At 43.2% G+C, this 20,846-nt stretch overlaps 3 protein-coding genes across 4 annotated transcripts in view; all 3 read right to left on the minus strand.

The window, feature by feature from the left end:
* Positions 1-1,007, minus strand: part of LOC126001133 (dehydrogenase/reductase SDR family member 2, mitochondrial-like) — a 159,177-nt gene extending 158,170 nt beyond the window's left edge. The window contains exons 1-3 of the mRNA XM_049768334.1: positions 851-1,007; positions 534-711; positions 118-219 (exon numbers count right to left, since the gene is read on the minus strand). Coding sequence (XP_049624291.1) covers positions 118-219; positions 534-711; positions 851-981 — 411 coding nt within the window. The 5' untranslated portion in view covers positions 982-1,007. The remainder of the gene's footprint in view (positions 1-117; positions 220-533; positions 712-850) is intronic.
* The window catches only part of LOC126000998 (dehydrogenase/reductase SDR family member 2, mitochondrial-like), a 69,503-nt gene extending 68,490 nt beyond the window's left edge, over positions 1-1,013 (minus strand). Inside the window, exon 1 of the mRNA XM_049768179.1 lies at positions 995-1,013. The gene's annotated coding sequence lies outside the window, so the exon portion shown is untranslated. The remainder of the gene's footprint in view (positions 1-994) is intronic.
* The window catches only part of LOC126001132 (dehydrogenase/reductase SDR family member 2, mitochondrial-like), a 230,772-nt gene that overhangs the window by 157,150 nt on the left and 52,776 nt on the right, over positions 1-20,846 (minus strand). The gene's annotated exons all lie outside the window — the stretch shown is intronic.

Consider the following 20,846-nt stretch of genomic DNA (forward strand, 5'->3'; position numbering starts at 1 on the left):
AAGGAAAGCTTGTCTTGTGTCCTGGCTGGTTTTGACAGTCCATCTGGGTAGGGTGGGGAAGAGGGCTCACTCAGCTCAGGGCACATTTCACACCCTTAACCACTCCTTCGACCTTACCTTGTCCCACACCTGCTCACTGCTTCCCAGAGTGCTCCCCACCAGGGGATTGACCCCTGCAGTGCACACCAGGAAGTCTACAGCCCCACAGTGCTCCAAAGCCTGGGGAAGGGATAACAGAAAAATCAGTTCCTCCCAAAACCCCTACAGAATACCCCAGGAGCAAGGGGAGGCCAGGATGACAAGTTACTTCTGGGCCAGAAGCAGTGGGTGACAAGGTGTGGGAGAAGCAAACTCTGGCTATGTGGTGGACCCCTGGGTGCTCCTGGCCACCTGCCAGGGGAGAAGTTCTGTTCAGTTCGACTAGGAGTAACTATGACCTGAGGAGGTGGCCTGCAGCCAGTCCCTGCTTCTCCTGGGACAGTGCGACGAATGGCAGACACAGTGTGACCCTGGGTGCTATGTCTCCCGCTCACCTTGGCCACCAGTCTCTCACGGTCCTCGGCCTTCCCCACATGGCACACGGTTCCCGACACGCTGAGGCCCTCACCCTGCAGCGTGGCTATGGCACGGTCAACGTTCTGCTGCTTCCGGCTGCTGATCACCACATGGGCCCCGTCCTGGGCCAGACGCCGAGCCACAGCCAGGCCGATCCTGCAAAGGAAAACAAGTCAGCCTCAGCATCAAGCTCCGTTGAACTTTCTCTACTGGAAGTCAGGTGGCCTCGTTGTTCCTCGGCTAATTGTGAAAGTTCTTCTACATGTCAGAGTCAAATGGAAATCAGAGCACTCACCCACTGGTGGAACCTGTGACCACGGCCACACGATCAGCCAGGCAGCCCTTCGGGTTTCTCCAGGTACTGCTCCTCCGTACAGTGGCAGACAGGTACCGTTGGGCCCGGAACCAGGTCTCTGCTCGGAACATGGTCACCACCTACTCTGTTTGCTCCTGAAATCTTCCCTAAGGAAAGAATCACTGAGCTGAGTCTGATCCACCATCAGACAAACAAGGCCACAGCTGGAGGGGGGCCTGTGGAGATAGTAGTTGGGGTGAATTTCAAACACCTCCCTATGAGAATTCAGTTTATGAAGCAGGCCAATTAGGATGTGAGGCCCACATTAGTACTAGGGTTATGTTCCCTTTCATCCTGTAAGCATGTCTGGAGTCCTTTGACAGCCATATGAATGTGGCTGCTGTGATCAACGGATGAGCCCTCATCCCACAACCACCACCATCACCAGGAGGGATCAGCCTGCTGGAGTGAGGATGTAACTCTCCAATTGAAAAGGACTCCAGTCATTAACTTGATAAAGTTTAGTTGAAGAAGATTCAACTGAACTCATTTGCTGCTGACAGAAGTGCTAGTGGGGTGTCAGCTTCTCCTGGCAAAGTGCATAGCAAGGGGGCCCTGAGCACCTGCAGATTTTGCAAGAGCCTTGAGCTGCAAACAATCACAAATGTCCACTAATAATAGACCAGAGTTGCATTTGTCTTATGAAATACTAGAAAGCAATGGAAATATATGAACTGTGGGGCCAGAGAGATAGCACAGCAGTAAGACATTCGCATTGCATGCAGCCAACCTGGGCATCCCATATGGTCCCCAGAGCTTGCTAGGAACAGTTTGTGAGCATAGAGCCAGGAGTAACCTCTGAACAACGCCAGGTGTGGCCCAAAAACCAATCAATGAATAAATAAACTGCTTTTAAAAAAAGTTGATCAACTGTGATGCTTGAACCACAGGAATAGGGGTTATAAAGGAACGTAAACAGGCACAAAAGCCACAGGTACAAGTCTTAAAAACAGGTTCAGCTACTCTGCTGTTTAAGAATGCAATGAAGGCACATGTGCTCCTTGGGTCCATACACATGGTACCCATGCACATGTCACTGCATATACCCTCATGAGATGTGGACTTGCCTACTTTCATGATGGATTGTGTACTGGGGTTCTCTCCATCTTTGGAGAAGCCTGAGTTCTCTCTTGAGCTCATTCTCTGTCTCTCTCTGTCTCTGTCTCTGTCTCTCTCTCTTATCCTCTCCCTCCCCTTCCTCAGTACCTCCAAATAAAATCTGGTTTTACTTAAAAAAAAAAAACAATGCAATGAATAGGCTGGAGCAATCATACATCAGGCAGGTTTGCATTGCACATGGCCCATTCAGTTTGGATCCCTTGCATCCCAGATGGTCCCCAGGAAACTGCCAGGATTAACTCCTGAGCACAGAACCAGGAGTAATCCTTGAGCACCGTTGGATGTGGCCCAAAAACCAAAAAGCAAAGCAAATTTTAAAAAGAATTCAAAGGACTGAAATTAGTCAGAGGGAGAGAGAGGCACACACACAGAGAATAGTCTCACTCATCTATGGGTTTCAAGAAAAATGAAAGACATTGAAATAATTCCCAACAATGAGGGCCAGAAGGACCGGCTCAAGATATGAGGCTCACCACAATGAGTGGTGAGTGCTGTTAGAGAAATAACTACGCTGAGAACTATTAGAACAATGTCAGTGAATGTGGGATGTAGAAAGCCTATTGAGAATAAAGGCGGGGGGTGGGGAGGAGAGAGACGGGGGCATTGGTGATGGGAAGGTTGCGCAGTGAAGGAGGGTGTTCTTGTTATAACTGAAACCCAATTACAATTATGTTTGTAATCACGGTGTTTAAATAAATTATTTAATAAAAAATAAAACAACTATAATAACAATAAAAGAATTCAAAGAAAACTTCAGAGATATGTACAGCAGTGATCATCACAAATAATAGTAGAGTATTTGTGACAGTTAAGGGGGCTTCTATGATTGCAGAAGGACAAACCAAGAAGCTCCTGGGGTGCAGGTGGTGATGTTTGACAACTCAGAAAGGGATATGAGTTCTGTGTGGACTCTAAATAACTAAAGTAAAGGAATTGGCAAAAAGCAACAAAACTAGCTCCTAAACCAGTGGTGGAAAGCATGGTGAATACTAGAGGAAGAGATGGTGAGAAGGAAAAGGCAAATGAATCTTTCTTTTGTTGGTGGATGGCACTAGAAAATTTTTGGTGGATGCCAACATACACATAGTGTATGAATTCCCTAGTATTATAAACTGTATAAATTCCCAAGCATTGTAAATCAGGGATAAGGTAATAAAAACGAGGGTAATAATATATTAACCCATATTGTGGATTGGGAATCCCAAACTATGCTAAGAGGTCTAGAGACCCATGACAGTGATTCTCAATGAAACAGCCATTTAGTGAAGGTTCTAAGGTTGCAGTGCTGATTGGACCTTGCAGTACCAAGGACCACCAGGACTGTACCCCTTGATGCTTGGAGATCCTTGTGGTGCCATTGATCAAACCAGGATTGACCACATGTGCTAACTATCCCCTAGATTGCCTCTCTGGCTTCATGTATACTTTATGTATAATATGTCACAAATTGAAAGTCAGAAAAGGAAAGATTCCCATCTTATGTATTTAGCATTTCAGAATTGCAAACTTCAATCTTCTCAGAAGTCAACCTCCCAGCATCTCAGCATTTTTCTCAGAGCCATTCTGCACAAAAGCCTTTTGCAAAAGAACTTCCTGCATGGAAACTCCCTTCACAGAGGACTCAAGTGATCACTAAGGACACTCAGGACTTGAGGATGCCTTTTCTGCAGTTAGGCAGAGCCTAATTGCAGAAGGACTGAAGGCTCAGGCTGCTGTGCTCCATAGTTGTGCCCCTGTGGGGAGTCTCTGGTGTGGGCTGACTGGCTGCAGACCCTTCCAGACTTTCTCTGGCCACTTCATCACCCAGGGACTTGTGGTTACTAAGCAACCCCTGCCTTTCCTTCTGCATCTGCCCTCGTTCCTTAGTAACTCTACATATCCCAACTCTCTGGAGTAGGGCTTGGTTCCATCCATGCTAAGTGAATGGGTACAGCTTGGGGGTTGTGGAGAGTCTCAGGTTAAATACTAGATTGGATCAACGGCACAATGGAGGTTGACGAAATGTTCTGCTTTGGTGAGGTCAGCTTCAGTTTCCAGTTTATATCTCTTCTAACACTATTTCCAAGACACCCTTTGCAAGTCCTACATTTTAACTTGCAAGTCCTTGCATTTTAACTTCTCTTCCTCTTCCCACTCTCTCTCCCCCACTGCTTTCTTCCTATATTGCTCTTTCTTTTGGGAAGCACACCAGGTTTTCTCCTGGCTCTGCACTCAGGGATCACTTCTTATGAGGTCAGGGGATCCTATGGCATGTCAGGGATTCAACCCAGGTCAGCGGTATGCAAGGCAAATGCCTTACCTGCTATATTAATGCCCTGCCCCCCCCCCTCACATCTTCCCTCCCTCTGTTTCCATCTATCCCTTCCACCTTCACCCTCTTTTCCTGTCCCCTCCCCCTTTTTTCTTACTCTTCAAGGTCATCTTTATAGCCTTTCGATTCAAGGAGATAAATGGTTTTAACATCTGGTTGCCCTTCCTTGCCCGACAGCAACTCCAGGTTTCAGCACTGTTGTGACTCTGGGGTGGCAGCGAGAAGTGGGGAGGTGGGATTGCTACCCTACACAGATATGGACCAACCCCAGGGAAGACTGAGGAATACAATTTCCTAGGCGGGGAGAGAAGCAGCAAAAAGAAAACTCACGGTTTGTCAGGACTGCACCCCCCCTGCTGGACAACCTGGCTTATAACTCCAAGAAACTGAGTGCTGAATTGGCAATGCTGGCAGTCTAACTTAGGTGTTTGGCCTGCTGGAGAACTGATCCATGCAATTGCGTTGATGGGGCCTGGCAGATTGAAAGGGAGGGATATTCAATACACCCCTGGGAGGGAGGTGGATACACTGGTGATGGGTGATCACAAGTCAATCAATAAAAATAAATGAGAGGGGCCGGAGAGATAGCATGGAGGTAAGGCGTTTGCCTTTCATGCAGGAGGTCATCGGTTCGAATCCCGGCGCCCCATATGGTCCCCTGTGCCTGCCAGGAGCAATTTCTGAGCCTGGAGCCAGGAATAACCCCTGAGCACTGCCGGGTGTGACCCAAAAACCACAAAAAAATAAAAAATAAAAATAATAAAAATAAATAAATGGGAGTAGGTGTTTGGGCCACACCCAGCAATACTTAGAAGAGCAAAAGAGATCACTGCTGAAGATCTTGGGGAACCATATAGAGTACAGGAGACTAAACCCAGGTAGAATGCCTGTAAGACAAACTCCATTGCACAAGCCCCCAAGTTTTTTAAAAAATAGAGAAGAGAGAGAGAGTTTTGCCTGAAAGTTCTCCTGCTTAAAGAAGAAAAGGCAGCTCAAGCTAGCTGCTGGAAAAGGGAAAGAAGACCAAACATCTCTCTGCTGATACTATTTTTATCCAAGTCTTTTTTCCAGGCCAGAGATGGAGGCTTCCCAGCCCCTGGCAGTCTCCACACCCCACAGAGGATGCCACAGCTACTCCCAGTCATGCTAGTCCTGAGATTAGGGGAAGGAGGCCTGACTGGTTGGTGGTCAGTCTGGCTATGTGGTGCATGAGGCTGAACTGGGCTATACTCAGGGCCTTGGCCTTGTGGAGCTTGGGTCAAGCCCTACCACTTCAGCTGTCTCCCTGATCCCCGTTTTTCTTTTTTTTTTTTTTTTTTTTTTTTTTTTTTTTTGGTTTTTGGGCCACACCTGGCGGTGCTCAGGGGTTACTCCTGGCTGTCTGCTCAGAAATAGCTCCTGGCAGGCACAGGGACCATATGGGACACAGGGATTCGAACCAACTACCTTTGGTCCTGGATTGGCTGCTTGCAAGGCAAACATCGCTGTGCTATCTCTCCGGGCCCTCTTTTTTTTTTTTTTTTTTTTTTTTTTTATATTTTAAACTTTTGTTTGTTTTCTTGGCCAGCCCCAGGAATGTTCAAGGCTTACTCCTGGCTATGAATGTAGGAATCATTCCCTGGTGGTTCTCAGGGGAAGATATAGGATGACAGGGATCAAACAAGCACACAGAGAAAGCATCCCTACCTGCTTGACTATCTCTGGCCCCAAGATTTTAAATTTTTATTGTAGTTTAAGTAATATGGCTAGAGTATGGTTAACATTTATAATTTTGTTATATAAAATTCATGGACCCTTCACTCCAGCCCAAGTCCTTCCACTTCTGTCCCTGTAAACTTACCTTTATTTCTTCTTTCACTCTTCTCTACCCCAGGGCAAGGGTAGATCCTGTACATTTGGCATGGCCTCTGAGCCTTGCACTGTCCCCTCAATTCTACCTTCAAAATCTAAACATGTTGCTGGACAGAGAGTCACCCTCCAACTACCCCCTAAAAGGTGGATGCCTCCAATGGGGGCTCAGCATAAGAATAAAGGGGAAGAGAGGGGAGATCAAAATGGACTTGGGGACCAGCACTATAGCACAGTGGTAGAACATTTGCCTTGCACATGGCCAACCTGGGACAGATCCAGATTCAATTCCCAGCATCCCATATGGTCTCCCAAGCATGCCAGAAGTGAGTGATTTCTGAGTGCAAAGTCAGGAGTAACCCTGAGCACCACCGAGTATGACCCAAAAGCCAAAAGCCAAAAGCCAAAAAAAAAAGGTGAAATGACAGGATCAATGAAGACCAACAGAAAAATAAGGGAAATTTATCAGAAACAGATGAGTCCACCCACTCCAGCTCCTGCATGGGGTCCCAAGTGAGCGGCTGGGGTGAATGGTTGCCCCAAAAGCTTTGGGGTGTGAATTGAAGAAAAAAGAAACATGGGGAAGCAAGCAGCCAGGACTAAGAAAGCCTCAGGAGTTGGGGACCCAAGCTGGGGGAATTGCATAGGTCACACCAACTCTGCTGGGCTGAGGAGCCTGCCCACCTTACCTGGTTGCACTCCTGGCTCCAGGCACAGGTGAGTTCCCTTCTTCACTGTGTCTGAAGTGAGCAGACAACAGGCTGGATTTTATGCCCTGCTGCTCCTTTCTGAAATAAAGCTGATTCATGGAATTTATAGTCCTAGAACAGGGTAGGGGGTAATGACATCACCATAATCAGGCCAGGCTAGAGAGGGCAGGAAAGGTCTGAGCAATGTCTAGCAGGATGCTGTGAATGCCAGGGGGCCAGAGCAACAGTCTAGTGGATAAGGTGCTTGTTTTGCAAGCAACTGACCTGGCTTTGATCTCCAGAAATGCCTAGAGCACTGTGAGGAGTGATTACTGATTGCAGAGCCAGGTGTAAGTCCTATGCACGGCTTGGATGTCTCCCCACAAACACTAAAGAATTCTGTTAGTGCTGTCTCAGAACCCCATCCTGTGTGTCTGTCCCTCAGGCCCCAGACTTGCCTCACACAGACAAAAACAAAAAAACAAAAACAAAACAAAACCACTACAGCAGGCTTCAAGCTTCATGCTGTGGAGAAGTAGGCAGGCAAGTAGCCCACAAGCTTAGACAGTCATGAATACAAAGTCACAGGCACATTTCCAGTGGAGCCAGAAAGGGTGCTCAGGCCCTGAACCAGGGAGAGTGGCCATTGCTGCTGCTCTGAGATTGGCCCTCATAACACTGCACTGAGGAGCTGCCCATCCCTGCTACACCCACCACCCACTCACACATCACTACATGCTGCCCAGGCTAAAATCTTTGATGAGCACTTTGACCCCGCTAGACTCACAATCAATACAAACACTCAAGTATTAAAGGCAGCAGTCCCTGTCCCAGGCAAACTTACAGTCTAGTGGAAGAAAGAAACCAATTCAGCGCTGAGACTTTATGTCTAAATGCAAAGGGTAGAACATTTGACTGCAAAAGACAATTAGGCACAGAGAGATACATAGGAATTAGTGCTAGTATATGTGCATATGACTGAACCCAGATCAATTCCTGGACCCCTATATGCTTACAAGCATCATGGGAATAGTTCATAGGTGTGGTTCTGGAGGCCCTTGAGCTTTGCTGGGGTGGTCTGAGTAATCTACTACGTGCTTGGGCCCTCACATTCATCTACCAGAACTGTTGGCAGAAAATTCAAAGGGTGGTGCCCTGGATCTGCTGAGCACTACCTGAAACCCTCCCCAAAAATACAAAAGGTTTGAAGTCATGGATGAGGGTGCAAAGAGTTGTAAAAAGTCATGTAGAGGAGCTGCAGCAATAGCACAGTGGGTAGGCCATTTGCCCTGCATACAGCTGACCCGGTTTGATCCCCCACATTCTATTTGGTCCTCCAAACCCAACAGAAGTGATTCCTGAGCACAAAGCCAGAAAGTAACCCCTGGGTGTGACCCAAAAATCAAACAATAAATAAATAAATAAATAAATAAATAAATAAATAAATAAATAAAAAGTAGTCTTTTTTAAAAAAATCTTTTTCTTTGAGACCAGTTTTTTTCACAGTTGTATTTCAATCTCATAGTGACAGTGAATTAGGATTGTTCTCCCACTAATGTTGACCTCCCTCCACCATATGTTCCCAGCATGCATCCCATACCTCCATCCTTAGCCCCCTAAACTGCTAGTGTAACAGGACCATCTTGTGTATAGCCTGTTAGAGTTTGGGTCTCTGGATTCTACTGATATTGACATTGGTTTGGGTATTTAGGACTGACCATTTGTTATTTTCACTCTATGCTCCTGAGACCACTTGGCTCCTGGGTCTCATCCACTTTTTTTCCTTTTCTCACTTTGTAGAAAGACATATAAATGTGAGGCAGACCAAGATTATTCATGTTCTATGGTTCTGTAAAAAAAAAAAATGGAGGGTTATTTTTAGCCGGCACGGGTGGGCAGCTGGCAGGCCTCCGCATGTGCCAGCGGCCTGTTGGCCCGGCCTAGGGTAGGGGGGCCCGACCCCCCTCTCCCCCTCTGGATCTCCAGGTGGGTTCCTGGAAGGAGTTGACGGGGAACCCTGGGTTTTCCCCACTCCCAGGCCGGGTCTGTCCAGAGACTGCCCTAGGGTGGGGCTTAAAGCCCTGTACTTCGGGCTTGGGAGGGTCTCTCTCCCTTCCTGGAGCAGGATTTTTAGCCAGCACGGGTGGGCATCTGGCAGGCCTCCGCATGTGCCAGCGGCCTGTTGGCTCGGCCTAGGGTAGGGGGGCCCGGAACTGGGTCACCTGACCCCCCTCTCCCCCATTCCTCCAGATCTCCAGGTGGGTTCCTGAAAGGAGTTGACGGGGCACCCTGGGTTTTCCCCACTCCCAGGCCAGGTCTGTCTGGAGACTGGCCTAGGGTGGGGCTGAGGGAGTGGAGTTTGATCTGGTGGGTGGCAGATAGCTGCTCAGCTATACTCAGGCTGTCACTGGCAATTTCATACCAGTCTACATTTTGCAAACCGCGCGGGGGTGCTGAACATATGCTCCTCCCAACCATCAGTACCCCAGATTTACCCTTCTTAACTTCAGTAACACACAGTTCTAATCTCTGACCTAAGACATACAGTAGATCTAACAAATCCTAGAACTATTTAGAAGGACACAAATTGAACACATATTGAACACATATATCTTTTGTATATTTTATGGGTATTTTCTTTAACTGATATAACTCTATATATATTCTTCTACCATGATGTTTCTATCCACTTTTCATCTTATCTTTTCTTTGTAAGATGTTCAGTAAGGATTGTTGGTGGAACTGTCCCTCAGTTTGATGCCTATGATTGAACTATGTCATGGAAATTGCTGGTCTTGTTCCTATTGCCTCCAGATGCACCAATAACGCTTCATGGCACTGATCCTTGTTTGCATAGACACATTAAAATGGGAAAACACCATACATACAGATAAGTTCTTATCTAATAAATTTCAGTACAAGGTACCTTACACCCTGAACATTGATATAATGACCTAGCACAGGCCTCAGAAAAATGGGCATCCTCCATTCACGCCAGAACCAGGCAAGCTATCTACGAAACATCCAAGGTCTTATATAGCAACAGCTGGAAGCAGTCCTCTACCAGGAAAGACACTATCAAGGGTCTGACATCGACCTCCTAAAAAGAGACTTCCGTTTACACTGAGAAGACTTGACAACAACAATGACCTGCTCTACAGGACATGGTTCTCTCTATTGCCCCTTAAGTGTGAGGTGAAACGAGAGGATGCTCTGCACCATCCTGACTGCAATATGGGATATGCAGACTCCAGGATCTTTAATACAGAAGCATGATACCAACAACAGAGACTATGTGAGGAATGGAGGTGTAGTACCACTACAGACAATGACTTGAATTGGACAAACTAGTTTGCCTGGAGCCTAGAGTCAGTCCTGTGCCAGGAAACTTCAGGGGTAGGGTCTCCTTGTATTTAGACCATAATTTGTCTTTCCATGTCCCTTATGTTTTGATGGGCCTATGCAAACAAATGCCACTTTAATACCATTTTTTACTATGTTCCCTTGACTCCAATCCTTAAGAAAAACAACCCACTAAAACTTTTGAGGTTAACTTAAACTAGTAAGCATGTGCATGGAACTAGAGAAATGTACTTTGCCCTCAATGTTTAAGGAGTTACATAAGTCTAATGTCTTTAGATTATATTGTGTGCTGCCAAGAAATAGTATGTACTACAACTGGGGATTTGAGGGACAAAGTAATTGTATTGTACACGGGTTCAGTTTTGTTTTTCTTAATGTTCTTTGGCTGAAAGTTCAAGGCTGGGATATCATCGATGGGACTACCGAGAATTCTGTTTATGGGTGATTGGGCTTCCACTGTAACTTTACCCTGTCCTCTTTCTTTGCATCTTTGTTGTCATAATTAAAATTAAAATAAATGGAGGGCATATCGAGAAGCTACAAATATAAGTAAAAATTTTAAAATGGGGGCAGATGTGGCAAGATTTGTTGTTTTCTTTTGTTTGTTTTGCATAGGTGCAATAAATGTTAGGGAAATTAAAAAGAAAATTTTTCGGCCTAAGAGATACAGGGTGTCTCTATCCTTGAAGTATACTGTCATGAGACAGACTATAGGCTCCAGGCATGTTAGTTGTCAAACACCAAGTTCTTTCTTTGTGGTCTCAGGAAAAGTTCTGCTCAGTGGCAGTTATCAAAGTCAGTCTTCTATAATTAGAGATCTTGGTTTTAGCACAGATCTAGGACAGAGGGGCTTCTGATTTCATCTCACTATTAGGGGGCTAAGTAGGGCAACCTGCCCTTAGATCAAGTTGTTGCTGCTTCCTCATTGTCAGGGTGTCATATGAATATACCCTGGGGCAAGTTGGTGCCAGAGCAGTATTAAGACCTCCCCAGGGGGAGTTTGATTCCTAGTGCTGGTGAGGGAACTGCCTGTTCTAAGGTTGGGATCTGGGTATTAGGGTTGGATGGTCTATGTCCAATTACATGAGGTCTAAGTCAAGTCCCCATGATGATTGTTCAGGGTAGAAGGCACCCCTGTATTATAAAACTCATGAGTTCTTACCCCTATTAAATAAGAACTTCTTTCTATACATAAGATTTTCCTATTTTAGTGTGCCTATGCAGAAAAAAACTATGCCAGATTATATTATTGGTGCATTTGGGGGTAAAAAAAAAAAAAAAAAAAAAAAAAAAAAAAGCTATGCAATCTCTGTGGCCTAGTTTTCACCTGAGTTCTTATTCCAAGCAAGACTTTTCTAATATAATTTATTGCTAAACAGAACTAACATAGGCTCCCCAAAAAAAGAAAAAGAAAAAGGTGGTTTGGGGAACTACTTCTACATATGGAAATAAACACTAAGAATTCTAAGTATTAAGAAAGTCAACATACAAAATAATATATATAGCTCCATTAAGTCTTTTGAAATAGACTGAGTGGGGAGGGATTAAGATCCAGGGCGCTTTTTTGCCAGAGACCAAACCCTAATATGGAATTCTGCAGGACAAACTAGTCTTGTTTGGCCAGAGTACATAACCTAAGGCATTGACTAGCCCCAAAGCCCAGTGTCCTATCAGGCATACATTCCAGGAAGCTTGTGACATCCTTGAAACTTCACTAACCTTGAGGTGTTCCTGTGCTCCTTATGTAAAGATGGCATGTAAAGATTACCTGTAAGATGACTTCTGTAATGCAGGCTGCTTCACCCTGCTCTTTCTCCACCCCCTGTAAAGTCGTGCTTAAAAAGAGCCTGTACCAATCAATAAATCGGAGTCTTGATGAGCCTCGTGTTGCTTGGCCCCCTTCTTTCTCCCCATTCTCTTTTCAGGCTGGGACCCCTCTATACCCGCAAGTTACTTGTCCTGCAGGCCAGGACACTTTCTTATCTCGCACTATAGTCTTGTGAAGTCTGAGAAATTATTTGTAGCAATCAGGGTCCTCAAGTAGTGTCCTCAAGCTGGGGATCCCTCTGGAGCTGAATCTGATAACAAGCAATAGTTCACATTGAAGAGAAGTAGGAGCAAGAGGGCCAAATAGAATAAGTCAGCACGAACAGTGGCTGCAGTTTCCTGTTGGAATGAGAAATGGGGGGGGGGGGGAAGGAGACTGAGAGGGTGTTCTTTCACTTTTTTTTTTTTTTGGTTTTTGGCCACACCCAGCGATGCTCAGGGGTTACTCCTGGCTGTCTGCTCAGAAATAGCTCCTGGCAGGCACAGGGGACCATATGGGACACCGGGATTCGAACCAACCACCTTTGGTCCTGGATCAGCTGCTTGCAAGGCAAACGCCACTGTGCTATCTCTCCGGGCCCATGTTCTTTCACTTTGAGATCTAGGTGGCAACTTACTGGGGCTGAAGGAAGGTCCTGGTTCTTGAGGAATTAAGAACTGAGGGTAGGGGGCTGGAGAGATAGTGCAAAGTAGGATGTTTGCCTTGCATGCAGCTAACACAAGACAGGCCCCAGTTTGATTCCCAACATCCCATATGGTCCCCTCAGCCTGCTAGAGTGATTTCTGAGTGCAGAATCAAGAGTAGCCCCTGAGCGCTGCCAGGTGTGACCCAAAAAACAAACAAACAAAAAAAAACAAAAAACAAAAAAAAAAAAAGAAAAGACCTGAGGGTAAAGAGGGTTAAATAGAGAGATAATGGATCAGGGTTAAGGAAGTGGGAGAATAGAAGGAGTTTTGTGGTGAATGGGGGGCAAATAGGGGAAGGAGTGATAATATATAATAGGAGCTATATGTAATATAGGCAGAGATTATATACAATCCAGATTAGACAAACATAGAGGTGTTCACCACATAAACACTCACACCACTTACAAACAAACATTAGAGATCTATTCGTAGGTTATAGTTGGAGGTCTGACTCTTATGGGATTGGCCAGAGCACTGGGGAAAAAAAAAAGGCCAGCACATTAGAGGGGAAAGATTTTTCAATTTCTAGGCCCTTCATTGATGGTGGGGGTAAATTTTGCTAACTGGAGCTTTTGGGGTTATATTGTGCACAGAGCATGTTAGTATAAACATAATTTTCAAGTCTAGAGTACTAAACAAGTCTAACTAAGTAGGGATCTACCCCATGTAGTATCTATTGTTCACCATGTCCTGTGCATCAAGGTTTCTTTCCTGAAAGGAAACTGCCAGCATGGTCATTATGATATAATAGTAACATAGCTTGAATTGAGAAAGGGGATAGAAGAAAAAAATTTAAAAGATAATAGTAATTTTCAAAAATATTCTCAATGAACAGGTCTATAACAAAAGTCTATGGTGTACATTTGCCTAATTCAGTGGTCTCTATGAAACTGACTCAGAATAGAATATCCAGTGACAAACCCTCAAATATACAGTCAATTAATATTGACAAAGGAACCAAGAATTTGAAATGGAACAAAGACAGTCTCTTCAATAAATAATGTTGGAACAACTGGATAACCACACGTAAAAAAAAAAGATTGATCCATACCTCACATCTTACACAAAAGTCAACTTAAAATGAAGTAAAGACCTTAAAATCAGACCTGAAACAATTAGGTTCATTGAGGAAAAAGTAAGCAGAACACTCCAAGACTTATACCTCATTGAAGTCTTTGATGCCAATGGCAAGAGCTATAGCATCAAACCTAAATAAACAGGATGACATCAAACTAAAAAGTTTCTGTATGGCAAAAGAAACAAGGGCTAAAACTAAATGACAAATAATTGATTGGGGAAAAAAATTGTGCTCAACACATCAGATAAAGGTTTGAAATCTAGAATATACAAAGCACTTACAAAGGTTAGCTCCACAAAACCTTAAAAAAAAAAAAGATTAAAAAAATGAAGGTAAGAAATGAACTGACATTTGTTAGAGACATACCAATGGCTAGATGGCCAGGAGACACATGAAAACATGTTCACCATCACTCATCATTAGGGAAATCCAAATCAAGACTACAATGAGATACCATCTTACACCAGAGAGGATAGCACATATCAAAAATAATGGGAACAAGGGCCAGAGAGATAGTATGGAGGTAGAGTATTTGCCTTGCATGCAGAAGGATTGTGGTTAGAATTCTGGCATTCCATATGGTGCCCCCCACCCAGCCTTCCAGGAGAGATTTCTGAGCATAGAGCCAGAAATAAACACTGAGTGCTGCTGGGTGTGAACCAAAAACCAAAATAAATAAAATAATGGAAACAATCTCTGTTTGGGGGGATGAAGTAAGAAAGGAACTTTCATCCACTGCTGGTGGGAATGATGCCTGGTCTAACCCCTATGGAAAACAGTATGGAGGGTTCTCAGTAAACTCAAAATTGAGCTGCCATATGACCCAGCAATAGTACTCCCGGGTATCTATTCCCAGAATAGAAAGACATTTATCCAAAATTATGTATGCACACCACTATTCATAGCAACACTCAGTACAATAGCTAAGACTTGGAATCAACCTAGACGTCTAACAACAGGTGGGTAGATCATGAAGATGTGGTACATATACACAATGGAATACTACATAGCAGTAAGAAATGATATAATCATCCAATTTGCAGCAACATGGATGGAACTAAAAAAGATATTATTATGTTAAATGAAGTAAACCAGAGAGGAAGGATAAATACAGCATATCACTTATATGAGTTATTTAGAATAACTCCACAAAGAAACACAATAGTAGATACTCTGAACACTGTAGTTTCCAGGATATATTGAGGAGAAGGAACAAATCAACTGGAAGAAGAGAAATACAAAGCCTTGACTTTTACACTACAAAGAAACCTGCAACAATGGAATAAGCTGTTTAGATTGAACAGGTGTCCAATCAACTTTTCATTACAAAGACCTATTATAATGTTCTAATATTTTTATCCACAGAAACAGGTGTATAATATGATTAGAAGCCAGAGACCACAACTGTAGTATTCACTATCAATATATCTTAGTACTTTAATTTTTTATGTATAGAATAAACTCTTCAACTTCTTTGTCCACAGTGGTTTTGAAGATATAGGTTGGACACCTTATTTTCTCAATTCAGTGCTTTATCATATTAGATTTCAAATACAGTATGCATTATGAAAATGTCTTGACAAAATGCTTGATTTTATCTATTTCCCTTTTGATTACATCTGCTACTATGAGTTTTATATATATATATATATTTTAAAGCCATATAGAAAGAATTGGGAAATAAATCAGAGGTCCCAAGGCTTTTATAGAAATCATCCTGGCATTCTGGAGAGCAACATGTCACTCAGGAAATCAGAATGATCTGGAAATATGTTTTGCTTTGCTTTTAGATAGAATGATTCAGAAATTTGTTTTTCTTGTGAGGCCACATTTGGTTGTATCAGAACATAATCCTTATTCTGTGCTTAGGGACCACTCCAGTAAATATTCAGGGGACCACATAAGATGCTTGTGATTGAACGTAGGTCAGTTGCATGCAAGGCAAATGCTTTTAACTCCTGTGCTATCTTTTTTTTTGGGGGGGGGGGAAGAGAGTCACACCAGGCAGCACTCAGGGGTTACTCCTGGCTTTATGCTCAGAAATCGCTCCTGGCAGGCTCAGGGATTATATGGGATACCAGAATTCGAACCAATGACCTTCTGCATGAAAGGCAAATGCCTTACCTCCATGCTATATCTCTGGCCCCCCTGTGCTATCTTTTAAGCCCAAGTCTGGTCATTATGGACACAGGTTGAAGTAGTCTCCAAGTGAGCTCTCCCTAGAAAATAAATAAAGAGAGAAAAAAAGGCAGAATGGCTTGTATGATAGTCAAGTCATTTTGGTTTGGATGGCTTCGTGGTCCCCAGGACTGGAATGCACACTGCACAGCTTTGTCCTACATCCTACCAAGATTTTCAGATAGAGTTCTTTACAGCAGATCAGTGCCCCAGTGAGGAAGTTTTAGGTGGGGGCACTTTCCAAGTTCTTCATCTAAATGATCTCCTCTAAAGGTAGTCAAAGTCTCTATGTGGCCTGAGTCAATGGGTGTGAATTCCTAAAGTTAGGTAAGAAGTTAATGGACTCAACATGTAGAAATTATACTAATATGGTTAGAAAAAAAAAGAATGATGTTAAGCAAGAATATTGCTCTCTGAACTGCAAATATTTACCAACCTATTTTTCAAAGTTCAACCCTATGAATTAAGTTGACTATTGAGCAGAGAGGAGTAAAGGGACAAATATTGCTTCTTAAACCTTAGCTAAATGAAAATTACCAGGATTCAGAAAAGTTCTAATTCAGTAGGTTTGGTTTTCAGATAAAACGACACATCCTTTTGCAATTAGAGTCCAGAACACGTCTCCAGATCAAAGACACACAATCCATCTTTGGTCTCTATTTTCCCTTCTTTCCAGGGTTTCCAGGTAGTTTCCCAACAACCATGAATGTAGTGAGCACCCTTTAAGGCAGAAACCCCAAGGCAAGGAATTATAACCTGAGAAAAACTTGGATGAAAACTCACCCCATCCCTCAATCCCAGCTGAGCCTCAAGATATGGGCCAGAGAGATAGGACAGCAGGAAGTCTAGAGAGATATATTACAGGTTGAATCCCCAGCATCACAAATACTTCCTCCAAATCCTCCAAGAGTAACTTCTGAGTGCAAATCCAGGCGTAATCTTTTCTCAGGGGTTGGCAGGAAATGGCCCAGAAACAACAACAGCAATAAAAAGATATAAGCCACAACCCCACACGGCTATATGCTCCATCCTGACACTCTGAAACTGAGATAAAGATGGTTTTAGGGTTATTTATTATTGCAGAGATAGAGCTAGTACAGAAACCTGTAGGGCATTTACCTTGCACACAGCTGACCTGGGTTCGATTCCCGGCATCCCATATGGTTCCACCAACCTGTCAGGAATGATTTCTGAACACAGAGCCAGGAGTAACCCCTGAGCATTTCTGGGTGTGGCCCAAAAACAAAAACAAAAAAAAGAAACCTTGAAGAAAATGAGTTCAATGATAGACAAGGCAAAAAGATCTAAAATATAAAGTTGGTTTTTTTGAATAGTGGAACAATAATTTAAACAGCATCACATTATTAAACAAACAAGCAACTAAAGGGAATCTAGCCATGGATGCAAACACACTGTAGAGCTGAATCTCTGTTAGCAGTGGCATTTTCTCAGTAAGGAGAAAAGAGAGAGACATTCATAACTAATACTGAGACATTCAGTAGATCATGGTGGTAATGAAATAAAATTAGATCCATGCCTTTTACACAACACAGCAATCAAGATTTAGGTGTATAAAAATAAAACCATTAAAATGACAATAATGATATATGTATTCTTTTCATTTCAACAGGGAAAAAATACTACATAAGCAAAGTCAAAAGAAAATACCATTACTGTAAACTTCAAGACCAGACAAAAGTAATACATAGAGATAGAAATCAAACAAATGGCTATCTGAAACAGTTGTATAAGGGAATTTTCTAAGACCATAAGAACAATCTGACTTTTGATTTGCATTTGTGGATATACAGAAATATACATTTGTCAAAACTCAAGAACTACATTTTTAAATTGTCTGAATTTTATTGTTTCGGTACAATGTTTTTGTTTGTTTGGGGGCCACTCCTGGTGGTGCTCAGGAGTTACTTCTATGTCTGCACTCAGAAATAACTCCTGGCAGGCTCTGGGAACCATATGGGATGCAAGGGATCCAAGCTGGGTCCATCCCGGGTCTGCAGCATGCAAGGCAAACACCCTACCTCCATTCTATCACTCCAGCCCCTGTTTCAGTATATCTTTATAGAATTATTGGGAACATAGAAATAATATAATAGGTAGGGCTTTTGCCTTACATGGCCAACCCAGGTTTGATCCCCAGAATCCCATATAGACCCTTTAATGCCACCAGGCGTGGTCCCTGAGTGCAGAGCCAGAAATAAGCCCTGAACAATGCGGAATGTGACCCAAAATAAAAACAAACAAACAAAAAAAATTTGTTTTGGTTAACAGCCAAGCTACACAGCTTTATGATGAATCTCAGAAGAGATGCCAAATCAAACCACTGAAAGTCAAGGGCACATCTGTCTTTAGGCTCGAAATTATTTTTTGTTGTTGTTGTTTGTGGGCCACACCTAGATTTGCTCAGGGGTTACTCCTGGCTCTGTGCTCAGAAATCATCCCTGGGAAGCTTGAGGGACCATATGATATGCCAAGAATAGAATTCAGGTCAGCTTGTGCAAGGCAAAAGCCCTACTCAGGCCCCTAGACTAAAAATTCTGACATAGCTAGCAGGGAAGAACACCAAGTCCTGGCTCTGTCAAAACCCTGGCAGTCACACCTACAACCCATAGTCCCCACTATGTAAGCAGCCCAGCTCACACTTCACAACTAATCTCAGAAGAGATATCAAGTCAAGCTGATAAAACTCATAGGAACACAGGTCTTCTGGCTGAAGACTCAGGGGCACTGTCAGGATGGGGGTGAGCCAAGATTTGTCCCAGTGCAACAGATCCTGGAGCCTTGAAGAGCACAGCCACATATGCAGCTCTACAACACCTCCAAATTCCACAATCCTGACAGTCCAGTAGGAGCCCAGCAAAGTAGAGGGGAAAGTAGCATAGAAGCCCACTAAAGCTCAGTCAGCAGAAACAAAAACCAGAAGATTCAGCCAGAAACAAACAGCTCAGTAAATCCTCAATGACTTTAATAACCCCATTGTGAAATACAATTTTTACAAGCTTTCTTTTATTGAATTATTTTTTGATAATTTCACTTACCATTTTGTTGTAACAAACAACATAAAATAAATTATTTTGTGCCTGCTAAGGGAGCAGAATTGTGAGTGAATAGGAAACTGTGGACAACAGTGGAAGGATTGTCACACTAGTGTTGGGATTAGTGTTCTAACATTGAATGCCCAAAACAAATGTAATATGAACAAGTTTGTAAACCACAGTATTTAAATAAAGCTTTGTGAATTTGGTTTTGTTTGGGGGGGTCACATCTGCCTGTGCTTAGTGCTCATTCCTGGCTCCACACAGTGCTCAGGAACCATATGAGATGATTGGTCAACTTCATGCAAAGCAAATGCCCTAACCACTGTACTATCATTCCAGACCCTATATTGGATTTGTTTTGTTTGGAGGCCACACATGGTGGTGATTAGGGCTAACTCCTGACTCTGTGCTCAGAGATTACTCCTGGAGGAATTCAAAGAATCATATGGGGTTCTGAGGATTGAACCCATATCAGCTGCATGCAAAGCAAGAGAAGGGAAGAGCTTCTGCATGGCCACTGGTCTTGTTTATTACAATAAAATATAAAATTATAAGCTTTAAGGACACAAAATGTTTTTATCTTTATTTAAGCACCTTGATTACTAGTATGATTGTAGTTGGGTTTCAATCATAAAAGGAATACTACTTTCACCAGTACAACATTCCCATCACCAATACCTCCAATCTTCCACCTCCCTACCCACACCCGCCTGTATTTGAGACAGGCTTTCTACTTCCCTCATTCATTTAGATTCTTATATTAGTTGTCAGTGTAGTTATTTCTCTAACTGCACTCACCACTCTCTGTGCTGAGCTTCATATAATGAGCCAGCCCTTCCAGCCCTCATCTCTATTGTCTCTGGGTATTATTACAATAATATCCTTGATTTTTCTTAAAACCCATAGATCAGTGAGACTATTCTGTATCTATCTCTCTCCCTCTTATTTCACTCACCATAATAGATTCCATGTACACCCATGTATAGGAAAATTTTACGACTTTATCTCTCCTGACAGGTGCATAATACTCCATTGTGTATATGAACCACAGTTTCTTTAGCCACTCATCAGTTGAAAGGCATCTTGGTTGTTTCCAGATTCTGGCTAATGTAAATAGCACTGCAATGAATATAGTGTGAGAAAGGGATTTTTGAAATGCATTTCTGTATTCATTGGGTATATCCTTAGGAGTGGTGTAGCTCAATCATATGGGAGCTCAATTTCCAGTTTAGTTAAGAATCTCCATTTTGTTTTCCGTAAGCATTGAACTAACAGCATTCCCATCAGCAATGAACTAGAGTTTCTTTCTCTCCACATCCATGCCAGCACAGATTGCTCTTATTCTTCGATTCTTCGTGATGTGTGCCAGTTCTGTGGCATGAGATGGGACCTAATTGTTGTTTTGATTTGCATCTCCCTGATGATTAGTAATGTGGAGCAGGGTGTTTTTGTGTTTGGTGTGTTTGTTTGTTTTAGGTTTTGGGTCACACCTAGTGGCACTCAGGAGTTACTCCTGGCTCTGTGCTCAGAAATCGCTCCTGGCAGGCTCAGGGGACCATATGGGATGCCGGGATTCGAATACTGTTTTTTCTGGGATGGCTGCGTGCAAGGCAAATGTCCTACTGCTGTGCTATCTCTCCAGCCCCATGATGTGGAACAATTTTCTTTCTTTTTATTGGTACTTTTTTATTCATAATTAAGATTTAGACATACAATTTTTCAACCCCAATCCCACCACCAGTGTCACCTTGTGCTTTTTTGTTAATTTTTTTATTTTTTA

Source organism: Suncus etruscus, chromosome 2 (assembly GCF_024139225.1).
Source record: "Suncus etruscus isolate mSunEtr1 chromosome 2, mSunEtr1.pri.cur, whole genome shotgun sequence".
In the NCBI taxonomy this organism is placed as follows: Eukaryota; Metazoa; Chordata; class Mammalia; order Eulipotyphla; family Soricidae; genus Suncus; species Suncus etruscus.